At 49.6% G+C, this 25,862-nt stretch overlaps 1 protein-coding gene and 1 long non-coding RNA gene across 3 annotated transcripts in view; one reads left to right on the forward strand and one right to left on the reverse strand.

Annotated features, from left to right (window-relative positions):
* Positions 1 to 18,208, forward strand: part of FAM83D (family with sequence similarity 83 member D) — a 19,256-nt gene extending 1,048 nt beyond the window's left edge. The window contains exons 2-4 of the mRNA XM_040638307.1: positions 11,246 to 11,413; positions 14,421 to 14,545; positions 16,802 to 18,208. Of these exons, the coding sequence (XP_040494241.1) occupies positions 11,246 to 11,413; positions 14,421 to 14,545; positions 16,802 to 17,789 (1,281 nt within the window). The 3' untranslated portion in view covers positions 17,790 to 18,208. The remainder of the gene's footprint in view (positions 1 to 11,245; positions 11,414 to 14,420; positions 14,546 to 16,801) is intronic.
* Positions 18,209 to 19,889: 1,681 nt separating this feature from the next.
* Positions 19,890 to 24,478, reverse strand: LOC103669759. Of its 2 annotated transcripts, none has more exons than XR_570405.2 (3): positions 24,391 to 24,478; positions 23,503 to 23,793; positions 19,890 to 20,052 (listed from the first exon to the last, which is right to left on the reverse strand). It is a non-coding gene; the product is annotated as an uncharacterized LOC103669759 (long non-coding RNA). The 2 variants fall into 2 exon arrangements; XR_570403.2 differs by lacking the exon at positions 24,391 to 24,478 and adding an exon at positions 24,207 to 24,357.
* Between the last annotated feature and the right edge of the window lie 1,384 nt (positions 24,479 to 25,862).

The following is a 25,862-nucleotide window of genomic DNA, read 5'->3' on the forward strand; positions in this document are numbered from 1 at the left end:
GGGGGGGGGGGGGGGGGGGGGGGGGGGGCGGTTGGCTGATCCAGTTAGTAGCCTCCTAAAATGCAGATACCCCTACTTTGGGTCATCTCTCTTCACAGCGGGTTTTGGTGCTATTGTCTTGACTCTTCGTGTAGGTGAGGTGGGAAGTCTTGACTGCAGCAGGGTGCTGGGTACCTAGGGGTCTGAGAGAAAGAATGCAGCACACAAGGTGGGTGGGGGCAGGGTGGGTGTGGTGGCAGACACATAGCTGCCACCTTGCTTGCTTACTGGCAGGGTCCCATCTTCCTGGCTGTCACCTGTGCCGAGGACATGGCAGGTAAAGCCCCAGGCCATGCTTAGACTCCGTAAGGCTGGTAACTGAGTGTGTCTGACTGTGGCTTATGAAATCTGCATCAAGTCGGGCTGAAATTACCAAGTCCAGGAACAATTCCCAACTCTCAGCAGTGTTCTTTTTTTTTTTTTTAAGATTTTATTTATTTATTCATTCGACAGAGAGACAGCCAGCGAGAGAGGGAACACAAGCAGGGGGAGTGGGAGAGGAAGAAGCAGGCTCATAGCAGAGGAGCCTGATGTGGGGCTCGATCCCAGAACGCCGGAATCACGCCCTGAGCCGAAGGCAGACGCTTAACCACTGTGCCACCCAGGCGCTCCCTCAGTGTTCTTGAAGCTGGCTGTTGTTTTCCTGACGGTGGGGTTGCACTGAGTAGAGGGTGGTGTGGACTAGTGCCTTGCCTTTGGGGGAGTAGGTGTGGTGGTTATGCCACAGTACTTTGGATATGCCGACTCTTTGGATAGAGCAGACCCTTGAGAAGATTAAAAAGACGAAGAAAAGCACGATGGTGGGGTGCATTTCCAGAGCTCACCTCCAGGAGGAAAATTTGGGCACTTGGAACTTAAAAGAGTAATGAACAGGTCTCTGTGAAAGAGAGGGAGGAATTCCTTAATCTCTTGCCCAGCTGCACTTTTTATTGGTAGTGGAGGGGCTCTGGAGCCAAGGCCAGGTGGAAAACTGTCTATCGGCTCACGTGCCGGCCTTGAAAGGGGCGTGAGGCTGGTGTTCAGACTCTCCTTTGTCCTGGAGGCATTCTGAAATACTGGCATTCCAAGGCAGGACCTCCTGCCCTGTTCTGTGCCCTAGTCCAGCTACACACTCACATCTTGGAGATTCTGCATTTGGAACCTGGGCGATTTTAATGGAGAAAGGTGGTACATTACCTTATGTCCGCCAGATGCCTAATTGCTTGCTCATTCAGCACCTACTGTGTATCAGATGCTGTGCGAGGGCCCAGGGCCACAGGTGAAGGGCATGATGCTTGCTTGCGCTTGAGAGTTGACAGGCTGCTGGTGGAATGGGTGGGGAGGTTGCTACAGACAGCAGGGGAAGGGTTGAAGAAAGAAAGCATCAGGCAAGGTTGTGACCTTGGAGCTGGGTCCAGAAGGATGCCTGGGGCTTGCCAGGCCAGAGGGGAGAGACTGGCCCAGAAGGGTGAAAGGACCCAGCATGCTGCGAGGCAGCCAGGTTCCTCACAGCTGGAGCAGAGAGTATGCGAGGGTTGGTGGTAGAAGAGGAGGCTGAAGGGGAAACGGGAGCCAGGCTTTCCCACTAAAGAGCAATGGGGAGCCACTGAAGGATTCGAGGGAGGTGCATGATCAGACTGGTGTTCCTGAGCAGTAGTTCTGGTGGGGACATGAGGGAGGATGGGCTCAAGAGGGCTGAGGAGGCTGGCATGGGGGGTGCTTGTAGGGAGGAGGCCCCAGGGGCCTACCACCCAGAGGGTGGGTGCTAAGGCAGTGCTGGGGGCTTGGGCAGGGGATCAGTTTTAATGACAGGACTTGTTCATTCAGTGGCCTGGGAGGGTGTTGAGTGAGGGGTAGGAGACTAGGCAAGGTGAAGGAGAAGACCGGAGAGGTAGGGTTGGGGAGGATAGAGGCTTTTTAGCTTGGGTGGGCAGCCAGGCTACCAAATTAGATTACAGGAGGGAGAGCAAGGCTGAGAGTCGGGACCGGGAGAGGAATTGGATTTGAGACATGCTAGCCTTGAGGCCATCCCCTTTATTTAAAAGAACATGATCATGCTCTCTGCTAAGCAATGTTCGAAATAGTCCCAAGGCAGGTGCATTTATCCCCGCTTCACAGGCGATAGAGCTGAAGCACAGAGAAGTTGCCAGAGAAGCCATTATGCATCCGTGTCGTGATGGTGAAAACACCTGCTGGTAGGATTGATCGCTTCCAGTGGGTCCATTTCTGTGCTAACCCTTTACTGGGATTCTCCCATTTAACCCTCCTGGCACTTCACTTGCCTAAGATCACACAGTTAGTTGGGGTGCAAAGCTGGGCTCAAGCCCGCCTGCCTAGCCCCGGAGCCCACGCTCATAATCACTATTCCACGCGCGTTCCCTGCCACGTGGGAGGACTGGCACCTTGGCAGGTTTCAACAGGCTGAAGGTTTCTTAACAGTTTCTGAAGACTTGGACTTTTTATCTCCGCGTTGCCTATCCTGTAACCAGGAGAACAGCTAGGACAGGACTAATATTCTGCACTTGTCATGAAGAAGGCTGGAGTGGTCAGGATACGGGCACGAGAAAGCGGGGCACTTGGTAAATGGCGGTGTCGCATCTTAGCTTTGCAGCCCGGACAGCCGGTTTTTGGGTAGGTGTCGTCCTCACCTAGGCTTCCTGCTGCGTGCAGGGTGTCAGGCACAGTTGGCGGGACGGCAGATGACGAAACAGTGCGGGCGACTCCACCTGCCTTTCCACTCAGCGAGTTCTTGTCCCTGAGTAGGTGTGGCTGGGGCTGTGCCTCTCGGGCCCTCCATTGGCTCGGTTTCTGTGCGCCTTTCAAAGTGTGGGCATTCTGCCACACGAGTAAGGTACAGCGTTAAAAACCCGCGCCCTGCATGCGCAGTCTGGCTTCCGAGTGCCGGCTGACTGCTGACCTGGTGCTCAGCTGCGCTTCTCCAAAGCTGGAGGAAGTAGAGCTTTGGACTGGAGAGCCAAGAGGTTGGCTTCCGAAGGAATTTTTAGAATAATTTTGAACTGAACAGGACTTGTTTCCCTGACACACGCGCTCCCGAGTCTTTCCCTGTGCTGCTGGGTTTGTCCATGAATCATTCGTTCTGTGTCTCCGTTGCCATGTGAATCAGTGTGTGGCTGGGCTCTGGCCCCGCGGATCAGGCAGGAGGAGAGACTCCCCTGGAAGTGCCGCACACCCTCCCTCCGTGGGCGATGGCTTTTTGCTGTGGCCCTTGGGGTATTTCTGGGTTTCGAATGGGAGTTCCTGGGCGGAGCTCGTTCTGCCAGGAGGTTCCACACTTCTCAGAGGCATCGTTCTCACCAGCTGCCTGTGTTCCAAAGAGGCACTTGGGCTGTGACGCACCCTTGAGCCTTCTTTTGATAACCCGAGCGTTAGTAGAAGCAGTCGTTGTGTTGACGAAGAGTCCTGCCGGGAGGAGTGGCCGCTGAGACATCTGCTGGAGGCCCCTGGCGAGCGTGCGGATGTATCAGAATTAGGGCCTCCCGATCTTGCTTAATGCTCCTCTGAGTTACAATAGAATCCGCAGCGTGATCGGTCCTGTTCCGGATGCCCTGGTCAGCCCAGAGCAGGCTTCCTCAGCATCACTACTGTTGATATTTTGGACCAGATAATTCTTTGTCCTGGAGGGCTGTCCTGCGCCTTGGACCCTGGGCAGCGTCTCTGGCCTCCACCCACTACATGCCAGAAGCACCATCCTCCTGCCGATAGTTGGGACATTCGAAAGTCTCCCAAGGGGAGATAGGGAGCTATTGCTTAGAGGTTACAGAGTTTCTGTTTGGGGTGATGACAAAGTTTTGGAAGCAGATAGTGGTGACAATTGCACAATATTGTGAATGTAATTAATGCCATTGAAAATACACTCGAAAATAATGAGGATGGCGGATCCATCATGTATTTTACCACAATTTAAAGAAATTGCCCAGGAGTGCCTGCATGGCTCAGTTGCTTAAGCGTCTGCCTTCAGCTCAGGTCATGATCTCAGGGTCCTGGGATTGAGCCCTGTGTCAGGCTCCCTGCTCAGTGGGGAGCCGGCTTCTCCCTCTCCCTCTGCCTGCCGCTCCCCTGTTTATGCGCTCTCTCTCTCTTTCTGTCAAATAAATAAATAAATAAATAAATAAATAAAATCTTTAAAAAACAAAAAAAGAAATTGCCGAATGTCCCCTGGGAAAGGAAATTGCCCCTGGTTGAGAACCACTGGCCAAAAGGCCTATCTCATGCACAATTTTAGGATGTGCTCACCAGACAGTGTGGCTGCTACTTATCTCTCCTTTTGATTTTATGTGTCAGGTGAAGGATTTTGGAATCGTTAGCCATTTCTTTCTTTCTTTTTTTAAATTGTGATAAAATACACCAGATTTACCATTTTACCATGAAGTGGCATTAACATAGTCGCATCGTGCAGCCATCGCCGCTGTCCGCCTCAGAACTGTGTCGTCTTCCCATACTGCAGCTCGGTCGCCATCGCACAGGGACTCCTACCCCTCTCCCCTCGGCCCTGCAGCCACACTCTGCTCTATTATTCCTTCGTTCTTTTCATCTGGCGTCTGTCAGACAGCAGAGAGGCTGCCCGATCATCCCGGGTCCTTTATGGATATAGGATCAGTTCTCTCACAAAAAAAGTACCAGATATATGGGCTTTTTAAAAATCCTGATGCAAACGATAGAACCCGTGAAGGGGAATTTGGCAATATCCAGCAACATCTCCGTTGTATTTACCCATCGACCGAGCAACTCCACGTCCGTGTGTCTGTCCCAGAGACACACTGGCAAAAACACGAATAGACACGTGCAGTAGGCTGTGTGCGGCACTATTTACAATAGTGAGAGACCCGAGGAGCGGGAATGTCCTTCAGTAGAGTGCGAAGTCAACTGACCCATCCACAGAGTGGGGTCCCCTGCAGCTCTCAGGAAGGAGCGAGGACCTTTTCTGTTTCCTGTGACGAAGTGTCTAGAGCTGCACCCACCAGTGAAGTCACCAGTAGCCATCTGGCGATTTCAGTTTATATGAATTAAAATGAAATATGAAACATGCAGTTTCTCTGTCTCATTAGCTGTATTTCAAGTATTCAGTCTCCACTGGTGGCTATGGCTACCATGTGGCTGGCACAGAGCTAGAACATTTCCACGCTCTCGAAGGTTCTGTTGATTGGCATCGCTCTAGAACGTTGTGAGTCACGTGCTGCCTTTTATCTGTTGTTACAGTGAACAGATGTTATGTTCATAGCAGACAGTGTGTGTACCTACATAGGCATACTTATTTATATTTAGGAAAGCAGAAGACCATCCAAGAACGGACAAAATCCTTATCGTAACGGAGAAAGGAGGAAGGGAAAGGAGGCACAAGGGACGAGGATGGGAGCAAGGGGACACTGAGAGCACCCTGTTTTGTAGATCGGACTTTGGACCCAGGTAAATGCTTTACATAAGTGTAACATAAAAATAACTCAGAACGACAACCCCCTGCATTCCCCAAAACCCCTCTGGATGCTTTTTCTTTTTAAAAGCCCAGCTGGCCTAGGTACTTCACCCTGGAACATGACTGAGGAGATGCGCTGCCCAGGGCCAATGGGGCGGGGGCGGGGGGGCGCTGCTCCCTGTCTTTCTGGAGAGGCGCTGTGCCCCGCTGCAGACCGGCCCCACGCCAGCGCCTCTGTCCTGGTACTGAAATGGTTAACTGTACAATAGCAGGCACGAGCAAACTTAGGGTCCCCTGTGGACATTTACTCTTTTTATTTGTAAACCCTGAAGATAATACCAAGTTATTTAAACATTTTTAAAGAAATTTCAAGGATGTGATTTCTGTTCTATTAAAACCTGTAGCGAATGGGGAGAAAAAGATGTCTTTTGCTCTGCAAGCTTCTGTCTCGGGAAGCGTAAGTGGCAGGAGCCCTGGGGAACTGAAGGAAAGGCGGCCGAGTGTCCTGTGGTCGGCGGGAAGCATGCAGCCGTCGGGCTGTTGTTGACCGCTGGGCAGGCCGAGGCATCTTTGAAGGCACGCAGACCTTTGGTAGAATTCCAGGCATGTCGCACACGTGTCCTTGCTTTCTGGCTGTGGGTGGTGAGGGAGGGAGACCGGTGCAGTAGGAAGGGGTGATTGACACGAATGTCCTGCTTCTGGCAGGGGAAGAGCTGGAATGAGAGCTGGAATGAGTGGCCCTCTGAGGCCGCTCAGGTGCCTGGCCAGGGCCCAGCCCCACCCGTGGACGGCATGTGAGTCAGACCGCAGAGCTAGAAGGGACCTCGTGTGGGGACGCTGAGCTCAGGTGGAACGAACTGCCCAGGGACAGCGGCGGAATTGGGGATAATATCCACGTGCTGACGTGTGAGGGCTTCCTGTGGGCCAGGAGCTGTCTGGGGTTCTCTCTGGACCGAGCCCACCGCAGACCCTGAGGAATGGGCAGTGGTCTGCAGGCTGTAGGAGGCAGCAGAACTTCGGTATCTTGTCAGAGGGAACGTGGTGCTCCAAAGTGGAGAAGCCGGCATCCACGTCCAGGTCTGTGCCTATAGCCTGTCCACAGAATGTGCTCCCGAGGTTTCCTGCCTGAGTCCATTCTCGGTTAGTCAGCAGGACCACCTGCAGAGAGAAGGTACCGATGTGCTAGGGCACCGCAAGCTTTCTTGACGTTCGTTCTGCAAACTAGTTCGTGTTATTAGTAATCGTCCTCTGATGGGCTCGTCCCGTGTCCTTTGTGAAATGCTCCACGGATCCTTTCAGGATGCGCTCCAAGCTCTCAGGCCCTTGGACACCGAACCTTAGGCTTGCCTGGAATACTATTTCATCTGATGCTCTTCTCATAGGCGGCTCTGGAGTCGCCCAGACCCGGGCTGAGACTCCAGCTCCCGCATCTGCTTCAGTGTGTCACTGTAAACAAGTTACCTGACTACTTCAGGCCTTATTTTTCTCATCAGGAAACCGGAGATAATTACTGGGGTTTTGAAATCTCTAGATATCTCTTCAGAGCTTTTGTGCAAGAAAGCAGATGGAAGAGGTTCCAGATCATGTGAAAATGAATATAAATGGTCTGTGCCTGTCCCCAAGACCGAGAATAGCACAGCGGTTGCTGCTGCGTAACTGTGGATCACTGTGTCCCTTGGTTTAAATCATCCAGGGGGAGCTGGAGTGACTGGGGGAGGGTTGTCACCTTCGAGGGTGATGTGGGACTCGACGCAGGGTGGTCACTCTAGATGGGGCTGGAGAGGTGCAGGAACTGTGGGGTAGCGGGTGGCAGCTTTTGGCAGCTGGATGTTTCCTCCTTGGGTCTCATGTAATGACTGATTGGCACCCAGTTGCAGATGGGTGTTGACCTGCAACAGACTCTCAAAAGTGACCTTTTGCAGAGCTTTCTAGCCCTAAGAGACCGGGCGGGCTCTTTGCAGCACAGGCTGGGACAGGGCAGTGCCCACGGTGACTGTGTGGGGGCTTGATGGGCACAGGATGCCCGCGTTCCAGATGTGTCTCTCCTTTGTCCGTCCCACACGATGCCTCAGGGAGCAGGAGCAATGACTGGTTCCAAGTTGTGTCCTTCCAGGGCCCATCGGCCTGCAGCAGAAACACCAACCCCTCAGACACAGGTCTGGCCTTAGAAAGCCAGCACTCGGTGGGCCAGTGAAGGAGTCCAGGTCATTGCTGAGCTCAGTGAAGAGACTGTCCCTTCAGAAATTCGAGAAGCCTCCGATCTAGTTTAGCCTATCAGGACTTGATTGCACAGGGCCAGCATGGGGGAGATTATAGGGGAGTGGGATGAAGGCTTGAAAGAAGGCAGGCTGATTGCTTTTCCTGCACAGGGCTGTTCCTCCATTGCAAGCCTTCTGCTCTGGTGAGAGAGGAGGGGCTGTTGGGCACAGGAGGGGAAGTTACGGGGAGAAACACCTCCCTCCACCCTCTAAACACCTAGTGTTCAAATCCAATTATTTTCAACGCACGCAGGAAAGGCAGGGGCTTTAAAACCAAACAATGAAACCAAGAGCAAATCAGATACTTACTCACCACCTAACAGAGGTGGTGTTTGTACGATTGTTTCGTGAAGTGGTGACTCAAAGTCCAGCTTGGCAGGCGCCTTATACTCTGGGCCCGGCTCCTGGGTCCCTGCCTCCAGCACCCCTCCAACCCTTTTTAAGGCAGCCAGCCTGGCATGGTTCCTCGGTCCCTTCCCACGGGCAACCTGGGTGCACGTCCATCGGCCCCATCATACTGGGTGTCGCCTGTGTCCCTCATTGGCCTGGGTTTCTTGAGGACAGGGACTGACCCTGGATTTGTCTTCCTTTAGTTTCTCTCGTGAGTTCTGCACACGACCCTGTCTGAGTACTTTCGAACTCTCTGTGAAGGCCTCCCAGTGCCTTCTGTAGCCTCCCTCTCAAGCTTGTTGGTTTTTTCCTGATGGCATGGAGGCGAGTGTGCCTCTGCCTCCCCCCGCCGCACCCCCCTCGCCCCTCCTCCCCCGCATAGTGCATTGTCTGGTTCCTGCATGGACCCCTTCCCTACCCTTCTCTGCAACCCTCCTTGCTTCCTCCCTGGCCCATCGTGGAAGCCCCTACCCCTGATTTTTCTTCCTTCAGTCATTAGTCCTCTTAAACATTGCCGAACCAAGTGCCTTCTGGGTTGCGGGAAGTGGGGCCAGATCTCCAACCTACACCAACCTGTCTTCTAGCAGCCACTTCTTTCCTGTTGGGTTCGCCACTTCAAACTCCTTATCTTTCTTTTCTTTTTCTCTTTCTCTTTCTTTCTTTTCTTTCTTTCTTTCATGAGAGGGGTAGAGGGAGAAAGAGAATCTTAGGCTGGGCATGGAGCCTGACATGGGGCTTGATCCCACAACTCTGAGATCATGACCTGAGCCGAAATCAAGAGTCGGATGCTTAACCAACAGCCACACAGGCACCCCTGGAACTCCTTACTCTTTTCTTCTTTTTTTTTTTTTTTTTTAAAGATTTTTTAATTTATTCATTTGAGAAAGAGAGAGAGCACACGAGAGCATGAGCAGAGGGGAGGGGGAGAGGGAGAAGCAGACTCCTTGCTGAACAGAGAGCCTGACACAGGGCTTGATCCCAGGACCCCGGGATCATGACCTGAACTGAAGGCAGTCACTTAACTGACTGAGCCACCCAGGCGCCCCCTCCTTACTCCTCTTAAACCTCCCCCTTCCATTGCCTGTGTGGTGATGACTGCGGTTGGCACTCAGGGCCTCCACGACCCGGCTCACCTGTACACCTCTCAGCCAGGTCTGGCCACACTGGCCCCTACTCCATCATTTCCTGCCTCTTCCTCTGCCACCACCTGGCTTCCTGCTCGAATGCCCTCTTCCCTACTCCCCTGTCCAAACTGGTCCTTATTTGTGATTCAGCTCAAAAGCCCTCGCCTCCAGGAATCCTCCTCTGCTCTCCTCTGGTGAACGTTTACGTGCCTGTAGCACGTCCACTGCAGCCAGGGGTGTGTCCGGTGTCTGTCAGAGTCTTTCTAGCTGACTTGCCGCCTAGTCCAGGGTTCGGCCGGCAGCCGACTCTGAAGGGGTGCAGCTGCGTGATGGAGCCCATGTTTCCTGCCTGAGCTAAGTCCTCCTGTCTTTGTCTCGTGGAATCCGCACAACAGCCCTTTGATGTAGATGCCATTACTAGCCATCTCTTCCAGAGGAGGCAACTGAAGCTCAGAGAGGTGAAGAACTTGCCTAGGGTCACACAGCTAGTGAGCTGCAGAGCTGGGATTGGTGCCCAGGCCTTTCTGCCATTTGCCCACTATGTTAGATGTCCTGGATTAGGGGGATGGCTACAACTCCACGTGGGACGCAGAAAACCACGTGGGAGGCTGTAAACTTCTGACGATGCCACCAATTCCGAGAGAACACTAATCTGGGGGCCCTGGCTGGCTCAGTCACTGTAGCATGCAACTCTCAATCTCAGGGTTGTGAGTTCAAGTCCCATGGTGGACATAGAGCCTACCTAAAAAAAACAAAAACAACCACTTATTTTTTAAATCATTGTGTCCAGGGGGTTTTAGCTAAATCCTTCGCCAAGAATAGCTCAACAGCTGGGGCTTCATTAACACTGGGGGTGGGGGTGGGGGTGGGGGAAGGCAGCCAGAGAGAGAAATTGGTCTTCGCAGACTCCTCCTAGCAGTGACTTCCCGGGAGCTGGTGTTTCATGGTCCCTCATCCTGGTAGGTGAGACTGGGATGTTGGAGAAAGACCACAGAGTCTCCTCTTTGTCTCTGTGTTGCTTATGTAACACCCACCTGCTTTAAGGTGTTGTGACTATCAGGTGCCCTCTCGAGTCCTCTGGGGCCATGGAGCCTAATTCATCCTGTTCCAGCGGCTCCGTTCCCACAGAAGACATGAGACCCATAAATAAATTACCTTAACATTCAGAAAAGGAGTTACTGTGGTCCTAAGAGGCACAAGTTCTCACAGTTGAAGTGAGGAGGAGGGAGACCCCCTTCCAGCCCAGGCTGCTCCTATCGGGGGCTCAGGGAGCTGTCTCCTGAGCTCCAGGCCCCGACTCTGGCCTGGTTTTCAGGGACTTGTACTAAGCCTTCATGTTCGACACCCCCACAGCCCTGCCGGGACTTCACTGAGGGCCCCACTCTGAAAACCGCAGAGGGCATGACAAGAGGCTTGGTGCCTGGAGCGGCCTGTCTCCAGCAAGGAAAGCCAGCAGCTGGCAGATGCCTCCCTGGGTCGAACTGTCTGGACAGCTCATTCTCTGGACTGGTGAAGGGAATCAACGAACAGATACTCGAGGGATCTTTTGTACCCTGCACTTCATGTAACACAGTCATTTAGTTCTGTCTACACACCTATTTTGCAGACTCAGGACCAGACCTTGGAAATGACTGTAATTTGCCTGGGGCTGCGTGGCTGAGGCAGCTGTGAACTGGAGCTGAGTGTGGAAGATTGAACGGCAGGCATGAATAGAGCCGTGCTGTTAGAGAGGAGGAAGGACTGGTCCAGGGCAGTGTAGAGGACAGTGGCTGCGGGCCGCTGGTCAGGAGGCTCAGCTGGGCCAAGTCCACATGTGTAGGGTATAGTGGCCTGAGTGTCTTTGGAGAAGGAGTATCCATGGTTGGGGGCAAACCGATAGTGCAGAAGAAGGGAGGGAAGGGGTGCTGTAGGGCAGGGACCCTTTCCTGGCTCTGAGATGGGCTCCAGAGTCCTCACAGCGAGCTGTAAGCTGGTGTTCCCATGAGCTGACAGCCTGCTCTTCCCTCTGCTGCCTCCCTCTGTAGGTGATCGCGGTGGTGATGGATGTTTTCACGGACATTGACATCTTCAGGGACCTGCAGGAAATAAGTCGGAAACAGGGAGTTGCCGTCTACATCCTTCTGGACCAGGCTTTGCTCTCGCAGTTTCTGGATATGTGCATGGATCTGAAAGTGCATCCAGAGTGGGAGAAGGTTTGTGTTCATGTTCCCAGTCTCCCCCCGATCAGCGGTAATGGCTGAGTGTCCACGACCTACATGGGCTGTTCGGGGTGTGGGGGGGGGACACCAGTACAGGAGAGGCAGCTGAGGCCATGAGCAAAGCCATTTGCCTGAAATCTCACAGAAAGGAAACCACAGGGAAGGCAAGCTGGTGCAGCTGCTCTGGAAAACAGTATGGAGGTGCCTCAAAAAGTTAAAAATAGAGCTACCCTGTGACCCAGCAATTGCACTACTAGATATTTACCCCAAAGATACAAATGTAGTCATCTGAAGGGGCACCTGCAGCCCAGTGCCCACAATAGCCAAACTATGGAAAGAGCCCAGATGTCCATCAATAGAAGAATGGATAAAGAAGGTGTATACACACACACACACACACACACACACACACACACACACACACACACACACACACACACACACACACACACACACACACACACAATGGAATATTACTCAGCCATCAAAAAATGAAATCTTGCCATTTGCAACGACGTGGATGGAACTGGAGGGTATTATGCTAAGCGAAATAAGTCAATCAGAGAAAGACAACTATCATATAATTTCACTCATAGGTGAAATTTAAGAAACAAAACAGATGAACATAGGGGAAGGGAGGGAATGAAATGAGCCAGCCACGTGACCCAGCAGTAGCTGAAACAGGAGGTGGGGTGGGGGCAGGAAAACGCATGTCGGGCGTGGAAAAAGCACGTTCTCATGTAGCCAAGCATCCAGCCTGTGCTGGCTCTTACCTAGAGCCAGGCGAGGCAAAGCAGGACGCTGCTGTGGAACACCGAGGCTCTCTGTCTGAAACTAAGGCCACATGCCAGCAGCAAGAAATCACAGAGCCACTCTGGCCACAGTTCTGACTGCGAGATTGGCTCGGCTCCATCCCCTCAGCAGAAATCCAGCGTTATCGACCGACTTGGTTGCACACTGTCGCTTGTTGCCCCAGCGAAGAGTCAAAAGGAGGTCTGTACCTTTGGCTTCAGCAATTTTCTAGTGTCTTAAGTTCTAGAGAAACACCATCTTCTCTGGCAGCTTCTCAGCAGGGTGCGTCTGCTGGTGAATCTGTACCCTCACCTGGCTCTGCGGCTGGTTCTGAACAGGTGTCCTCTCTGTAGGAACTTGGTCCCGTATTTGTGTGTAGACACTGAAAAGTGCTTTGGCCACAATCACAGAGGCCTATAGGACATTCAGATAAGCACCAAAGGGAAAGACGGACAAAACCACACCCAAATGTACCTATAGTGATATTTTTTAGTGCTTGTTATTATATGTTGATCCTTTAAAGGTTGGATCGGGAATCAGCATCTCCTCCGGGAAGGGACACTCCCCCCCCCTCAATAATTTGATTTACAAGAGTTACAAAAATAAGGAATTCCTTCTTTTTTAACTTATTTTTTATTTTTTAAGTAGGCGCCATGCCCAACATGGGGCTCGAACTCACAACCCTGATATCAAGAGTCACAGGCTCTACCAACTGAGCCAGCCAGGCGCCCCCAGATATAGGGAATTCCTGAACATTCTTTGCCCAAACTGTCTGAATGTTAACATCTTATAAACCTTGGTGCAGATTTCAAAATTGAGAAGTAAATTTGATATAATACTGTTATCTAATTTACAGACCTTATCAATTTCACTGATCATTCCACGAATGCCCTATTTCTTGTCCAGGATCCAACCCAGGACCATATCTTGCATTGGGTTGTCATGTCTCCTTAGCATCCTCTCATCTGGAACTCTTCCTCTCTTTGTCTTTTAGGGTCTTGATGCTTTTTATGAACACTTGCCAGTTTTCTGTAGAATTTGGGTTTGTCTGATGTTGCCTCATGGCCAAATTCAGATGATGTGTTTTGGTAAGACCATAGAAGTGATGTTACGTCACACCGTAGTGTTTTGTTTTGGCTTTTGTTTGTATTTTGAAATAATGACAGATTCACAGAAGTTGCAAAGGTAGATGGAGGTTTCCATGCGTCCTGCACCCAGTTTCCCCAGCGGTTACACTCGTGTAACTTATGGTACAAAATCAAAGCCTGGAAATTGGGGTTGGTACAGTGTGTGTCTGTAGTTCTGTGCCATTTCATCGCACGTGGTCATACCCAGCACTGCCATCACTATACAGAACGTCCCACCACCGTCAGGATACATGACCGTTCTGTCACAATGATCTCCCTCTCGCTACCATTGTGGTCCCATCGGCTCCCCTCTCTGTGCCCTCCTCCCCATTTTTAACCCCTGGCAACCAGTAATTTGGTCCTCATCTCTATAATTTTGTCATTTAGAGAATGTTCTATAAATGGAATCATACCATTGGATATACGTTTCCAAGTGTCATTTTACAAGGAGAGTTATGCCTACATACACACTGTGGGGCCCCGAGTGTACTGGTGCCCTTTTGGTACATTCGCTCTTACGAGAGTTGTGACATTGCTGATTAAGCCTCACGTGATAGGAGTGTTTCAGCCTCAGAAGGCCCGTGTTAGAGAAGGTTTGTCCTGATCTCCGCACTCATGGTGTGGGGTAAGTGAGGATGGGCTGTTATTCATTACTGATGCTGTTAAATAAAAGAGTAGGAGAAACAGCAGCTTAGCTTCCTTAAGGCTTTGTTAAAATGATATTTATTACTAGCGTGTTTTCTTTGATGATTTTATCCCCCACATTTTGTTTCAAAATCATTTCTTGGATTCTGTCGTGTCATAGCCCCAACAGTCTTCTTTTTGAGCACATGTACACATGGACCGAGAGTCTCAAAAGTCCATGTGAGCAAAGGGCGCACAAGAAGACGGACTCAGTGAGATCTCATTCCTTGAGTCGTGAGCCCTGCTGGCTCGTGTGCCCCGTATGCTGTTCCTCAAGGGGCCTGGGGACCACTCCTTTGCCAATTAGCGCGCCTGCTGGGGACTTGTAAACCAAGCCCTCTTTATCATTTGCTCACTGGACTGTGTTTCTTTCTTGTTCTCCCATTCCCCGCTGACAGCTGATGACCGTTCGGACCATTACTGGAAATACTTACTATGCAAGGTCGGGAACTAAGATAGTTGGGCAGGTTCATGAAAAGTTCACACTGATTGATGGCATTCGAGTGGCTACAGGCTCCTATAGGTAAGTCTCTAGCCTGCCCGTGCTTGCTACTCTAACCTTGGTAGAAGGGGCATGCTGTAAAAAGGTAAAAGCTGCTTTTTCCTCTCGATGTGAGCCTTTGTGGCCAGGCATTCTGACAGGTGTGCATCCGTGGGTGTGAGTACATCAGTCAAAGCCTCCTCCTGCGGGAAGTGGTCGGGTGTGGGGTCACCTCCCCTGCCCTATGGGCCACAAAACTAAAGTGCAGACGTTGAAACTTGCCTGGAGACTCCCAGTGAATGAGTCCTGATTCCAGCCTGGGCCAGGCCTGCAGTGGCCGAACCAGGGGTTCCCAGTGAGAGGAGCAGTCTCAAATCCTATTTTTTGGGGCCTTTGACCTCCCCCGTCCCTCGTCCCTGCTCGCTTGCAGGTAAGGGCAGTTACAGGCCTTGGCATTAGCGAAGACCAGAGCCGAAGCTGTCACCTTACGCTTCAATCCTCCACCTTCCTTCAAGCGTTGTAACCTAGTGCTTTAGTCTAAGAAGTCCGGGTGTCTGTTTCTGGCCCCACCTTTGGAGGCTCACCTTGGCACTGGCACCTTATGATAGGGTGCCGGGACGGTGAAGAGGGTGGAGATGAGTGGTTAACATGAATCTCCAGAAGTTAAGATATACCATGCCAACTTCCATGGCTCCGATGGTGGGTGTCTGTACGTTAGATTGTCTAGCGGTCTACATGAGGTATGTCTTGAGTTTAAAAAAGAGATACTCCTTTTTGAAGACACACGAAACTCTGGGTGATGATGGCGTGTCAGCCCTGGGTAAAGGCGGACATGGAAAGGGTTGTGGAAGCTGAGGGAGTCAAATCAAGAAACTCATGATGCCTGTCTTTGCAGACTGTACTGTCGTTGCTCAGAGCAAAATTCACACTCTTCCTTGAGACCTCCTTTCATAAAACGTTTATAAATAACTGGAGGAAACTAGATTTTCATCCAAAATAGGTTTATCTATATTACACAAACTTAGTCTCAAATGGTTTTTGGCTCTTCGAAAATATAAAATATAAAAAATTACATTACTCTTCATAAAAAAATATGTTACCATTGAGGATGAGGATGATAGCTTCTGTCTGTTGAGGGCATTTCATAATCCTGGTGTTGGGTAGGTGTCTTGTTTGCAAGGTTGAGGGTTTTCAATTTCAACCCTCATTGAGGGTTTTCAAAAGAATCTTTGCAGGCTTTGAAGGCAGTTCTCCAGGTAGAATTTGCACCAGCAGGGATTCTTGGTTGCCAGGGACAGTTGACACTGTGTTTTATGATCTCATTTAAAACCTCCTATTCTTGATACAAACTTCTTTATCAGTGGGGTGACTGTGAGTACAGAAAGCTAGCTCGAAGTACTTTGTGCGAAAGAGAATTTATCGAGTCCCATAACTTGGAAGTGTGGAAAGATGCAGTTGGTTTTCAGCTCGTCTTGACCTGGAGGGCATATGTTTATCAGAATATTGTCCCCTGGTTCTGCTTTTCTCTAGCTGATCTTTATTCTCAGTCAGGCTTATCCCTTTGAAGGCAAAGATCCAGGCTTACCTACATGGCCATTAGTAGCCGTGTCCCAAAGAGAGACACTTTCTTTCTGTTTGCACCGGCTGTGCTCACCCTGGGTAGATCTCTGACCCAAGGGGCTGGGGTACTCTGGTGGCCAGCCTGGGTCATACGTCCACCCGTATTGTGACTGGAGAAGATGCATGAAGGAAAGCCTTTTGGCTGGGGTGGCCGGGGTTCTATTACTAGGAGGAGAAGGGATGCTGGACAGGCAGGGGCACACGGCCGCGAGGGAGCTCGAATGCACTCGGAGCAACAGCACCATCCTTGGAATGACAGCACTGTCTCCCCTGGAAAATGGCGGTGTTGGAGGACAAGAGCACCAGCACTGCTTAAGGACGGGGGTCTGGTCTGGGGTCCACCACTAGCGTCCCACTGTGCCATCACTAGCTAGTTTCCTCACTTCTGAAATGAGGACGCTGACCTACGTATTTTTAAAGTCCTTTCTAGTTGCTGAGGAGGTGCAGGTCTTAGTGTGTTGGTAAACAGCTGGCCTTTTTACTTCTCTTAATGCATACGTATGTTACACACCGGGGAAAGGCCGGCTGCATTTACACCGCGTGGTGGGTATGCTGTCACCGGAGCTGTGCCTCCTGGAGCAGGATACCTGGGCTTTACTGTTCAGTGTGACGGTAAGTAAACAGGAAGGAGATTGCGCATCCTTACCCGCTTCTCTTTGTTTGTTTTTAATCCCTAAGTTTTACGTGGACAGATGGCAAATTAAATAGCAGTAACTTGGTCGTCCTGTCTGGCCAAGTGGTCGAACACTTCGATCTGGAGTTCCGAATCCTGTACGCGCAGTCGAAGCCCATCAGCTCCAAGCTGCTGTCTGACTTCCGGATCTGCGGCAAGTTTGACCATCTAGTCGACCCGAAGCCCCTGTCTAAGGAGCTCACGTTGGGCAGCCTGCTGCGCCTGCGGCTGGCCCGGCTCTCAAGCACCCCCAAGAAGGCCGAGCTGGGGTGCGAGGCGCCCGCTGAGGGCAGGGCAGAGGCCAAGCGCGGTGATTCGGAGTCCTCTGCCGTCAGTGACGAGGGTGACTTCAGCAGCCGCAGGGACAAACCAGAGGGCGGGAGGATGACTGATGCCGCCACTCAGACGGAGCCGGGAGAGGAGGCAGCACCAGTGAGCGTGAGTGATGCGGGGACCCAGGCCAGCGTCCCCACGGTGTGTGCCGGGACCCAGACCGCAGTCACCACCAGGGTCGCGAGCTCCCAAACCGCGGTTCGGTGTACGTCAGCCACCACCCAGACTGATGTGGATGAGAATGTTCTCTTTTCTCAGGGCACCCAGTCTAAAGAAGGGTCGCCAGTGTCCAGGATGTCCGTGTCGAGATCTTCCAGTTTGAGGTCTTCCTCCTCTCTGTCCTCCCAGGGCTCTGTGGCGAGCTCCCTGGGCTCCCAGGGGTCCAGCAGAGCCACTGACTTTGTCCCCGCAGGACACGCCAAGTTCTGGGGCGCCCCCCACTTGGATCTGTGCTTGCAAGACTCCTTTAGGAACCTGAACCAAGAGCGCCAGTTTCACTTTGCTGGCATCAGGTCCCGGCTCAACCACATGCTGGCCATGCTCTCCAGGAGAACGTTCCTGACTGAGAACTATCTCGGTTCTCATCCCGGAAATGTGACCAGAGCGTCGGTGAATCTGCTGGTGGTGAGAGACACTGCACTGTATCCCTCCTACCCGTGACCGCTCGGCGTTCAGCGCCTGTGCTCCGAGCGCCCTGCTTTACAGCTTGCTCACCCGACCTTTGGTCACCCCGATTTTCCCCGACTTCTATACGCTGCACATTATTTTACATGCCTTTATCTTATTTTTGTCACATATAAACCAGGTGTTGGTTTTACGGTTGAAACACTAGGGGTACAGTTTCTTTGCACGACTTTAATATTGGTATCTCTTAAAGAGAGTGTTTAGGCGTTCTCAGGTTAATTCGGGTAAGAGAGAAAATATGTTTTGTGTTTTTCTTGGTATGTGTGCTCTTCTGTTTTAGGGATTTGAACTATTGGCTTTTATGATCAAAATCCTGTTTAGAAGAAACTTTCGTATTGTCTGTCTCTTCTTTAGGATATCTGTGTTTTTAGCATTAAATAAATATAAACAACTTTTGTGTGGTGATGGCTCGAGTATTACTTTTCCCCTCTGGCACTTTTCTCTTTACAACCCTAGGAGTGTGTCACAAGTACATGTATGTAATAGCTATTTTTGCAGCGTGGTTTATTCTTATTTTTTTATAGTGTTGGGATGGGGAAGTAGATGATCTGAACTGTTAAAAGAGAAAATATCACTTAAAAGTTAGAAGACATAAAATAAGTATCAGGGTCGTGCCCTCCTTAGTGATAGGAAAGTCGATGTTACTGTCTATATAGTTTGAAGGAGGGCACTTGCCAGGAAAGGCAGGTCTTTTCATGTGCTCTGCTTGTCTTTTCTTCAAAAAAAAAAGCTTGAGCTATTTAGACATGGAACTTGGTTCGCTGCTTCTCTGCCAAAGATGGCCTTTGTGTGCCTTCCTGGATTCACCCCTGATATTAATTCTAGTGGCCCCATGGGCCTAATTTCATCAGATGGGTGTACTAACAGGGATTTAGCAATCTCATATCCTGGAGTAGGGGCAGAAGAGGACACTGACAATTATCCCAGATTCCTGATCCGGTGGCAGGCCATGCAACTGGTTTCTACACCCTGCTAATCCGGATTGGTATGGCTGTGGAATCCTGTTTTTGTCCAGTCTCGTTTGTGTGGACAGACCAAAGCAGAATGAAAGGATGGCCTCCTCCTCCTGATTTGGCCAAAGCAAGAGAGCTCTGTCTCAGGGGAGGGTGTCCTCTGCCACACACGCACAGGCTGATGGATCATGAGCATGCCTGTGGGTTTTCATGTGTGCACCGGGCCTCCCTGATGGTCCCCAGGCTGGTTATTTGCTGATTCGTGCCTTAGTCTGGGCTGTGAAGCCGGCCAGACAACAAGTTCATGTCCGGTTGTAAACAGGGCCTAAGCCTCACACAACCATATTGTTGGTTGAAACCATTTGCAGATTTAGATCATTTCCTATGTTCTGTCTTTGACCCTCGCAACAAAGTAGGGCTGGGACAGCTTATTCCCAATAATCGAGCAAAGAAAGAAAAACTCAGATGAAGTAGCATATTCTAGGTCGCAAGGCTGGTAAACGGTGACACAGGCATGGAACACAGGTTTTCAGACTGTGAGTCCAGTACTGGGTCGTACGACTGTCTGTCTGCAGGGAGTGTGGAGGCTTTACGGGGTGGACCTTGAGTAGTGGCAGTTAATCTGCTGATGGGCTGAGAGTAAACAATCTCACTAACGTCATTCTCCGAAGGTGTTGCCAATGCTTAGAAATTAGAACAAAAGAAATAATGGGACCCCAAGAAAATGGCTAGGTCTCTCAGAGTGAGCAAAGCTTTTCTGGCACCCGAGTGTGGAAAGAATATTCCAGGGCATGGTTGGTCAAGATGAGGTCTGAGGACCACCGGCATGAGAGTGAGCTGGGTCCTTGTTTACAATGTCCACTATTGGCCCTGCTCCCAGGGTAGGGGAGGGTGAGTAAGGCAGACCATTTGGTTCAAAAATGTTGGTTGCTGGGGCGCCTGGGTGGCACAGCGGTTAAGCGTCTGCCTTCGGCTCAGGGCGTGATTCCGGTGTTGTGGGATCGAGCCCCACATCAGGCTCCTCTGCTATGGGCCTGCTTCTTCCTCTCCCACTCCCCCTGCTTGTGTTCCCTCTCTCGCTGGCTGTCTCTCTCTCTGTCAAATAAATAAAATCTTTTTTTTTTTAAATGATTTTTTATTGTATTGTTAGTCACCATACAGTATAAATAAATAAAATCTTAAAAAAAAAATGTTGGTTGCCCCTTCCTGGGAGAGAATTATTCCCTTATATGTCCAATGTCAGACTTGGCCACTGCAAACTCGGCCGTAAATATTTCAGTATGTATCTGTAAAAGATCAAAACAAAACAAAAAACAGCTCACTTTTAAAAACAACCACAATTCCATTATCCTACCTAAACAACTTTAATAAAAATTTCTCAACAGCAGCAAATAGTGTTGAAATTCAGTTGTCTTGTTTTCTCCCCGCTGATTCGTTTGATCAGAGAACCATACAACTGCAAGGTCAACCCAATCAGACTGCAGGGTTGACATTCTTTTGAAACACTTAAGGAGTCAGCTGAAGAGCGGGCCACCCCACCCCCATAGGCAGTTGGACTGGGGAGTATTTATCTTTTACTAAGGGAACTTGAGGCGACTTACAAGAAAACCTAAGGTAGAAGCTCCTGTAAAGGAAAAGTTACATGGAAGAAGCCCGAGGGTGAAGTGGGATGAGGTTACTGCACGTGCATGCTACGATGACCAGCCTACTGGTAGACCACACGGTTCTCTTTCAGCTTCTCAGTAGGCGAGGCGGAAAGAGAAACCTTGTCAGATCCACCATTCGCAGTGTCTATGAGATTAAATCCAGGTTCAGGAAGAATTCTTGCTACTAAGATCGGGTAAGAATTTCTGACCAGGATCCTCCTATGAAGATGATACTATGGGGGCGCCTGGCTGGCTCTGTTGGAAGAACCTGTGACTCGTGATCTTGGGTCATGGCTTCAAGCCTCACGTTGGGTGCAGAGATTTAAATAAACTTAAAAAGAAATAAAGATGATACTGTGAGGTATTCAGACAGAAACGTCCTGATGATACACCCTACGACAGATGCTCTGAGGTGTGCCCAGACAGCCCACCAGGACCGCTGTCTGAAGCTTTAATGAGTTTATATTCGGACATACTCTGTGAGCAGGGACTATGTACCTTATGTTGAATATGTTCACATAAGCATCATTACGCTAGTTTCACTGGTGCCTCACGCCTACAAAGATGCCCCAGTTTGCCTGGCGGAGTTCCAGGTTGTGCCTGGGAGGGCCCCCTTTCAGTCAGAGAAGTGTCCCATTTGGACAATAAACCATACTGTCATCCTATCTTGAAAGCCCCTGGCAGATCTGAGGCCCTCCCCAACTCATCCAATTGCCTAGATGGGCTTTGTTCCTCAGACGGACATGACAGAGACTCTCCTGGTAGCTCAGTCTCTTCCCTGGTGGATCTCCACGCCTCTGTACCCAAATCCTTGGGGCTAAGTAACACTTTTTCTTATGCTAATATATCTGTGAACTTGGCTCGTTTGTGTGCAAGCCAACAAACCAGACAGGTTTACAGATGTTACAAGTTGCAGAGGGCTACACCTAGACCCAGGGGGAAATCCCAGCGTCGTGCAATTCTGCTTAGGACTACTTTTCAGGCTGGAGGATAGCTAGCTCTCTCTGATCTGGCTTCATGGAGGAGACCCAAGGGCAGTCAGGATTCTTCTTAGGAAGCCAAGGGTTCTAGCACATGAATCCAGGGACGGCGTAATGGACATCTCTTCTTTTTGGTTCCTTCATTCCACCTCTGCTGATTTCACTTTGAGATTTCCCTCTGAGGAACCATTCTGTTTCCAACTCTTAGCCCATGTAGTTCTGGTGAGGCTGACCACACCTGACTTGGGGTGGAGTGGGTGACCTAGGTTTAAGCCAGTCAGCACGTCATATTCCACAGCCCTGGTGATTGGTTCAGGGATGGATATGTGGTCAGTTAGATACTTTTCCCAGGGATTTTTGGAAAGAGGCTTGGTGCTAAGGATGTGGTGCGTGAGCGGACATAGCCATGTGTCACTCATGTCAGGGGAACGCAGAATGTTATGGTCAGAAGGGAGTCCTGATTATGTCCTCTGTGTCCCGATGCAGCTGTGTCTCAAGTCTGAACTACTCTTAGACTTTTTAAATTATACGAGCCATTTCTGCATAAGAGAGAACGCACTGGGTTTTCTATCACTTATTACATAAAAGCCTTAACCTGTACTAGGATGAAAACCCCTAAGTCCTATGCTTCCTAACCATGGTTAAGATGGTCAGACTAGAAATGTTTCAAGGCGGAAAGGAACAATTAACTACCATAGGCACAGAGAAACCTCTTTAACATATCCATGAAGCATAATTTTGAGGAATATTCTCTTTCTGAAAAACCAATTATCATTCAGAAGTGGCAAAACATACCCCCGTGTAACAAAAATGATCAAACTTTCATGGAATTGTTGGAAATGAAGTAAATAAATTCTGGATGTCATCTTAAGAAACAAATCTTAATTTTAGAGTAGTTATTTAAGGCCAATCTTTCTAAAAATAGTTAATTAGGAAGGATAAGATAGTCTATTAAGACCACTGCTAGTTTGTGACAATAAAACCACACCATCAGCATCTAGTTATTACTTAGGTGTTTCCTCTAATAAAAGTATGTGAAAGCAAAACAACGCATTAGGACAGTTGGGCTTTGAAAACTTTCTGAGGCAGATGAACTAATTCTCATCTAGGAGAGCCAAGCTCTAATGGTTTTAAATGGCCTATGTGGTTTACTGGCTTGGGAATTAGAAAGGCTGAATTCTAGTTTCAGTTCTGATACTAAAATTAGCTCTTTGAGTGTGACCAAGTCCTTTTAATCTCCACGAGCCAAAGTTTTTTTCTCCCATAAAACAAAGAATTTAGGCTAGATGTTGACTAAAGTCTCCTCTAGCTTCAAGATTATGATCCAGTAATTTGAGCATGGCCAATCTACTGTCTCTTTGTAAACAAGACTTCTTCACATAAGTCAGAGTAATTTATAAAATACAGAAAGAATAAAAAGTGGCATTTATTTCATTTTCCCTTGTATTCATGTATAAACCCCATTTTCTATACTTCAGCTATTACTGAAAATATGATAAAACAAGGACAGATCAGTGCCATGAAGAATTAAAACTAAGTATAAAGCATGGTGTTCCCATATACATTACTCAACAGGTACTTCGTTATTGGGTTCTGAGTATGAATATGACATGATCTTTGTCCTTAAGAAGCTCCCCATGTTAATAGTAGAGGCAAATTAACTATAGGTCAACTAAATGGTACCACAAAAGTCAGCACACAGGTTCCGAGTCTAGAGGGGAAATGCTTAAGCCAGTGAATTAGGAATATTCTTAGCGCTGGCCCATATAAAGATACTGTAAAGATGAATGAAGATTTCTTGGCAGAGGGGTTATCATGTATTGAGCCCTATTTTAATAATATTTTATAATATTTTTATATTTATAATTAAAGGGGATATTTGGAAAATGAATATATGCATGTAAATTTCAATTTTCCCCCCTGGTGGATTTGCTCTTTTTAAGTTAACAAGAGTTAATATTGACTGAATGCTTATGTCTTACACTGTTAGGTGTTTTACATGTTATCTCATTTAACAGAACCTTTTAAGACCTCATTTTACAACTAACATTAGATGACAGCTAGGCCCGAGGAAATGGCAAAATTAGGATTCCAAATCATGTCTACTTACCTTCAAAGCTCTTGAGCTTTCCACGAGTATGCCATTTCTTATAACGAATGCAGAATTTTCATCGCAGCTCTAAAAATGCATAAATTCCGAAACCTCTTCCTTCCAATTAGGTGCCTCCCCATAAAATATTTCCTCTTTTTTGGATTAGTGGAATCTTTCTCTAGCTTGTTGATTGGAAGAATCATCCGTAGAGCTTCCGAAAATGCAAGTTCCCAAGCCATGCCCCTGGAGATTCTGACTCAGGAATGGATCAGGGCTTAGAATCTGTATTTTTAACCAAGCCCTGGAATCCTAAAAGCAGTCAGATTGGAGGAAACACTGGGTTAGTGCCATAGCCTAACTGACCTACCCATTTCTAAGACTCTTATTCCAACCCATTCCCCCCCCCCAGTTTTTCAGCATTACTCTTAAGGCCCCAGAAGATTTCCATACCACTTCCCATTGTTTTATTCACCGATGATAATAAACACTACCGTTTATTGAGCATTTATTTACTGTTCACCCTCGCCCCAACCTTGGACAGACGCTGCATTAAGGGGATGAAACTGCAGTACCGGGGCGTACAGTGGGCTCCCAATAATTATTTACTGGACCAGCAAACCCATGAGATAACTATTAACTTTCATTTGAAAATACGGCAAAGACTGAAAGAGAAACAGTCAAGCTGGGAACAGCTTGTAACATAATCAGTATTCAGCAGTTACTTTGGGATCCATTATCTCCGTGCCCTCCGCGTGCCGCTGGCAGCCACGGGACTCCCGCACCAACAATTTTCTCCCAGACCTTGCCCTTCCGGGGGCATACGGCCGCCACCCGGCCCAGGCCATGCTGCTAGGAAGGCCACCTGGAACCCTCACACACCACACTAAGAACCTCGGAGAACGGTACCCTTTCTCCCAATATGGCGGGGCTGGTCACGTGGGTCAGCGGGCGGCGCCGGAGCGCTCCTGGAGCCGGGCCGTAGATCACGTGGCTCGGGTGCAGGGGGCCACGGGGCGTGGCCGTAACTCCGCCGGAACCGCTTCGGAACCGCCTGGGCAGAGCCTCCTCGCGGGCCACGCCTCCCGGCCCCTCCGCGCTCAACGGAGGGGTGGAGTCTCCCTCGTGACCTTTCACCCCAGCATGGCTGCGCCCGTGGGACCGGTGAAGTTCTGGCGACCCGGTAAGGCCCTTGGAGAAACGCTGGGCAGATGCGGCGGCCTGACTTTGGTCTTGGCCCCGCAGCCGGCGCCCTGGGGCCTGTGGACCTGCTCGCAGGCCTGACCTCGGCGGCCTGGCCACCGCAGCCTTGGAGCTGGTGGGCTCTGCGGCTCAGGCGCCCACGGTGGTCCCACAGATTCTGGTGTCCGCCCCCTGCCTGAGCAGAAACTCTCTGTGTGACCTTGTTCGAGTCTCAGCTTCCCCGGGCCTCGTTTTCCTCACTCGTGAAGCCTGCCTTGCCTAGCGGTGGGGAAACGCTGAAGCGCCCACGCGTGTCTTGTTACCGCCCTGGGGCTACGCTGGGGCCGGACGGGCGGTGCTGCTCAGGGCTTAAGAGCTCAAGCTGTGGAGTCGGATTGTCTGGGTTCGACTTTTCGCCTGTGCCCTATAGTAGCAGAGTTCCTTTGGGCAAGTCACTTAATTTTTCTGAGCCGTAGCCTTCTCACCTGTGAAACGGTAGAATAATAACTATCCTGTAGGCTTGAATAACGAGCACGGCGCCTTGTCTGACCCAGACTAAGTACTCATAAAAAAGGGAAAGTGCCTTATTTTGTTTTAGGGTAATTCTTGCCCATCTTGAGTGTCTACCAGAAAGTGACCACCCTCCTTCGTATTGGCTGTCACCCGCTTTCTCTCTCAGGAAAACACGAATGTTAGTCACAAAATGCTTTGCCTGATGTGTTTTAGTTTCCTTGTTAATCAGGCTTTTATTGAATGTGTACTTGTCAGATCCTGCTAGATGCCTTGCTTCCTCCCCTTTCATCAGTTTCTTGTGAAAAACAAAAGTTTCTTAACAGTTAACCAGCTTGCATTTTTCCACCACCTGCGCCTCTGCAGGTCTGGGTGTGCAAAGTATATTGCAGCAAAAATGAAATAAGATGGAGAAAGTAATACAGGGAAAGCTTTTAAAGGGTATTTTAGAGTGGTGTCCTGAGATACTAACCATGCACATACTGTGATGTGGGAGACAAGCCCAAGCAAGGGATGTGTTAATGCTTTTTAAAAATCTGTGGATTGTTCCTTAATGACAGTTTTATTCAGTATTTCAAATCATTAACCAGTTATCTATCCTGAATTTTATTTGCAGCCAGAACTAAGATTGAATTAGGTAATGAGATATTCTCTATTTTATTTATTCAAACCTTTAATAACAGGTCAAA

The sequence above is a fragment of the Ursus maritimus genome, unplaced genomic scaffold (genome assembly GCF_017311325.1).
Source record: "Ursus maritimus isolate PB19 unplaced genomic scaffold, ASM1731132v1 scaffold_22, whole genome shotgun sequence".
In the NCBI taxonomy this organism is placed as follows: domain Eukaryota; kingdom Metazoa; phylum Chordata; class Mammalia; order Carnivora; family Ursidae; genus Ursus; species Ursus maritimus.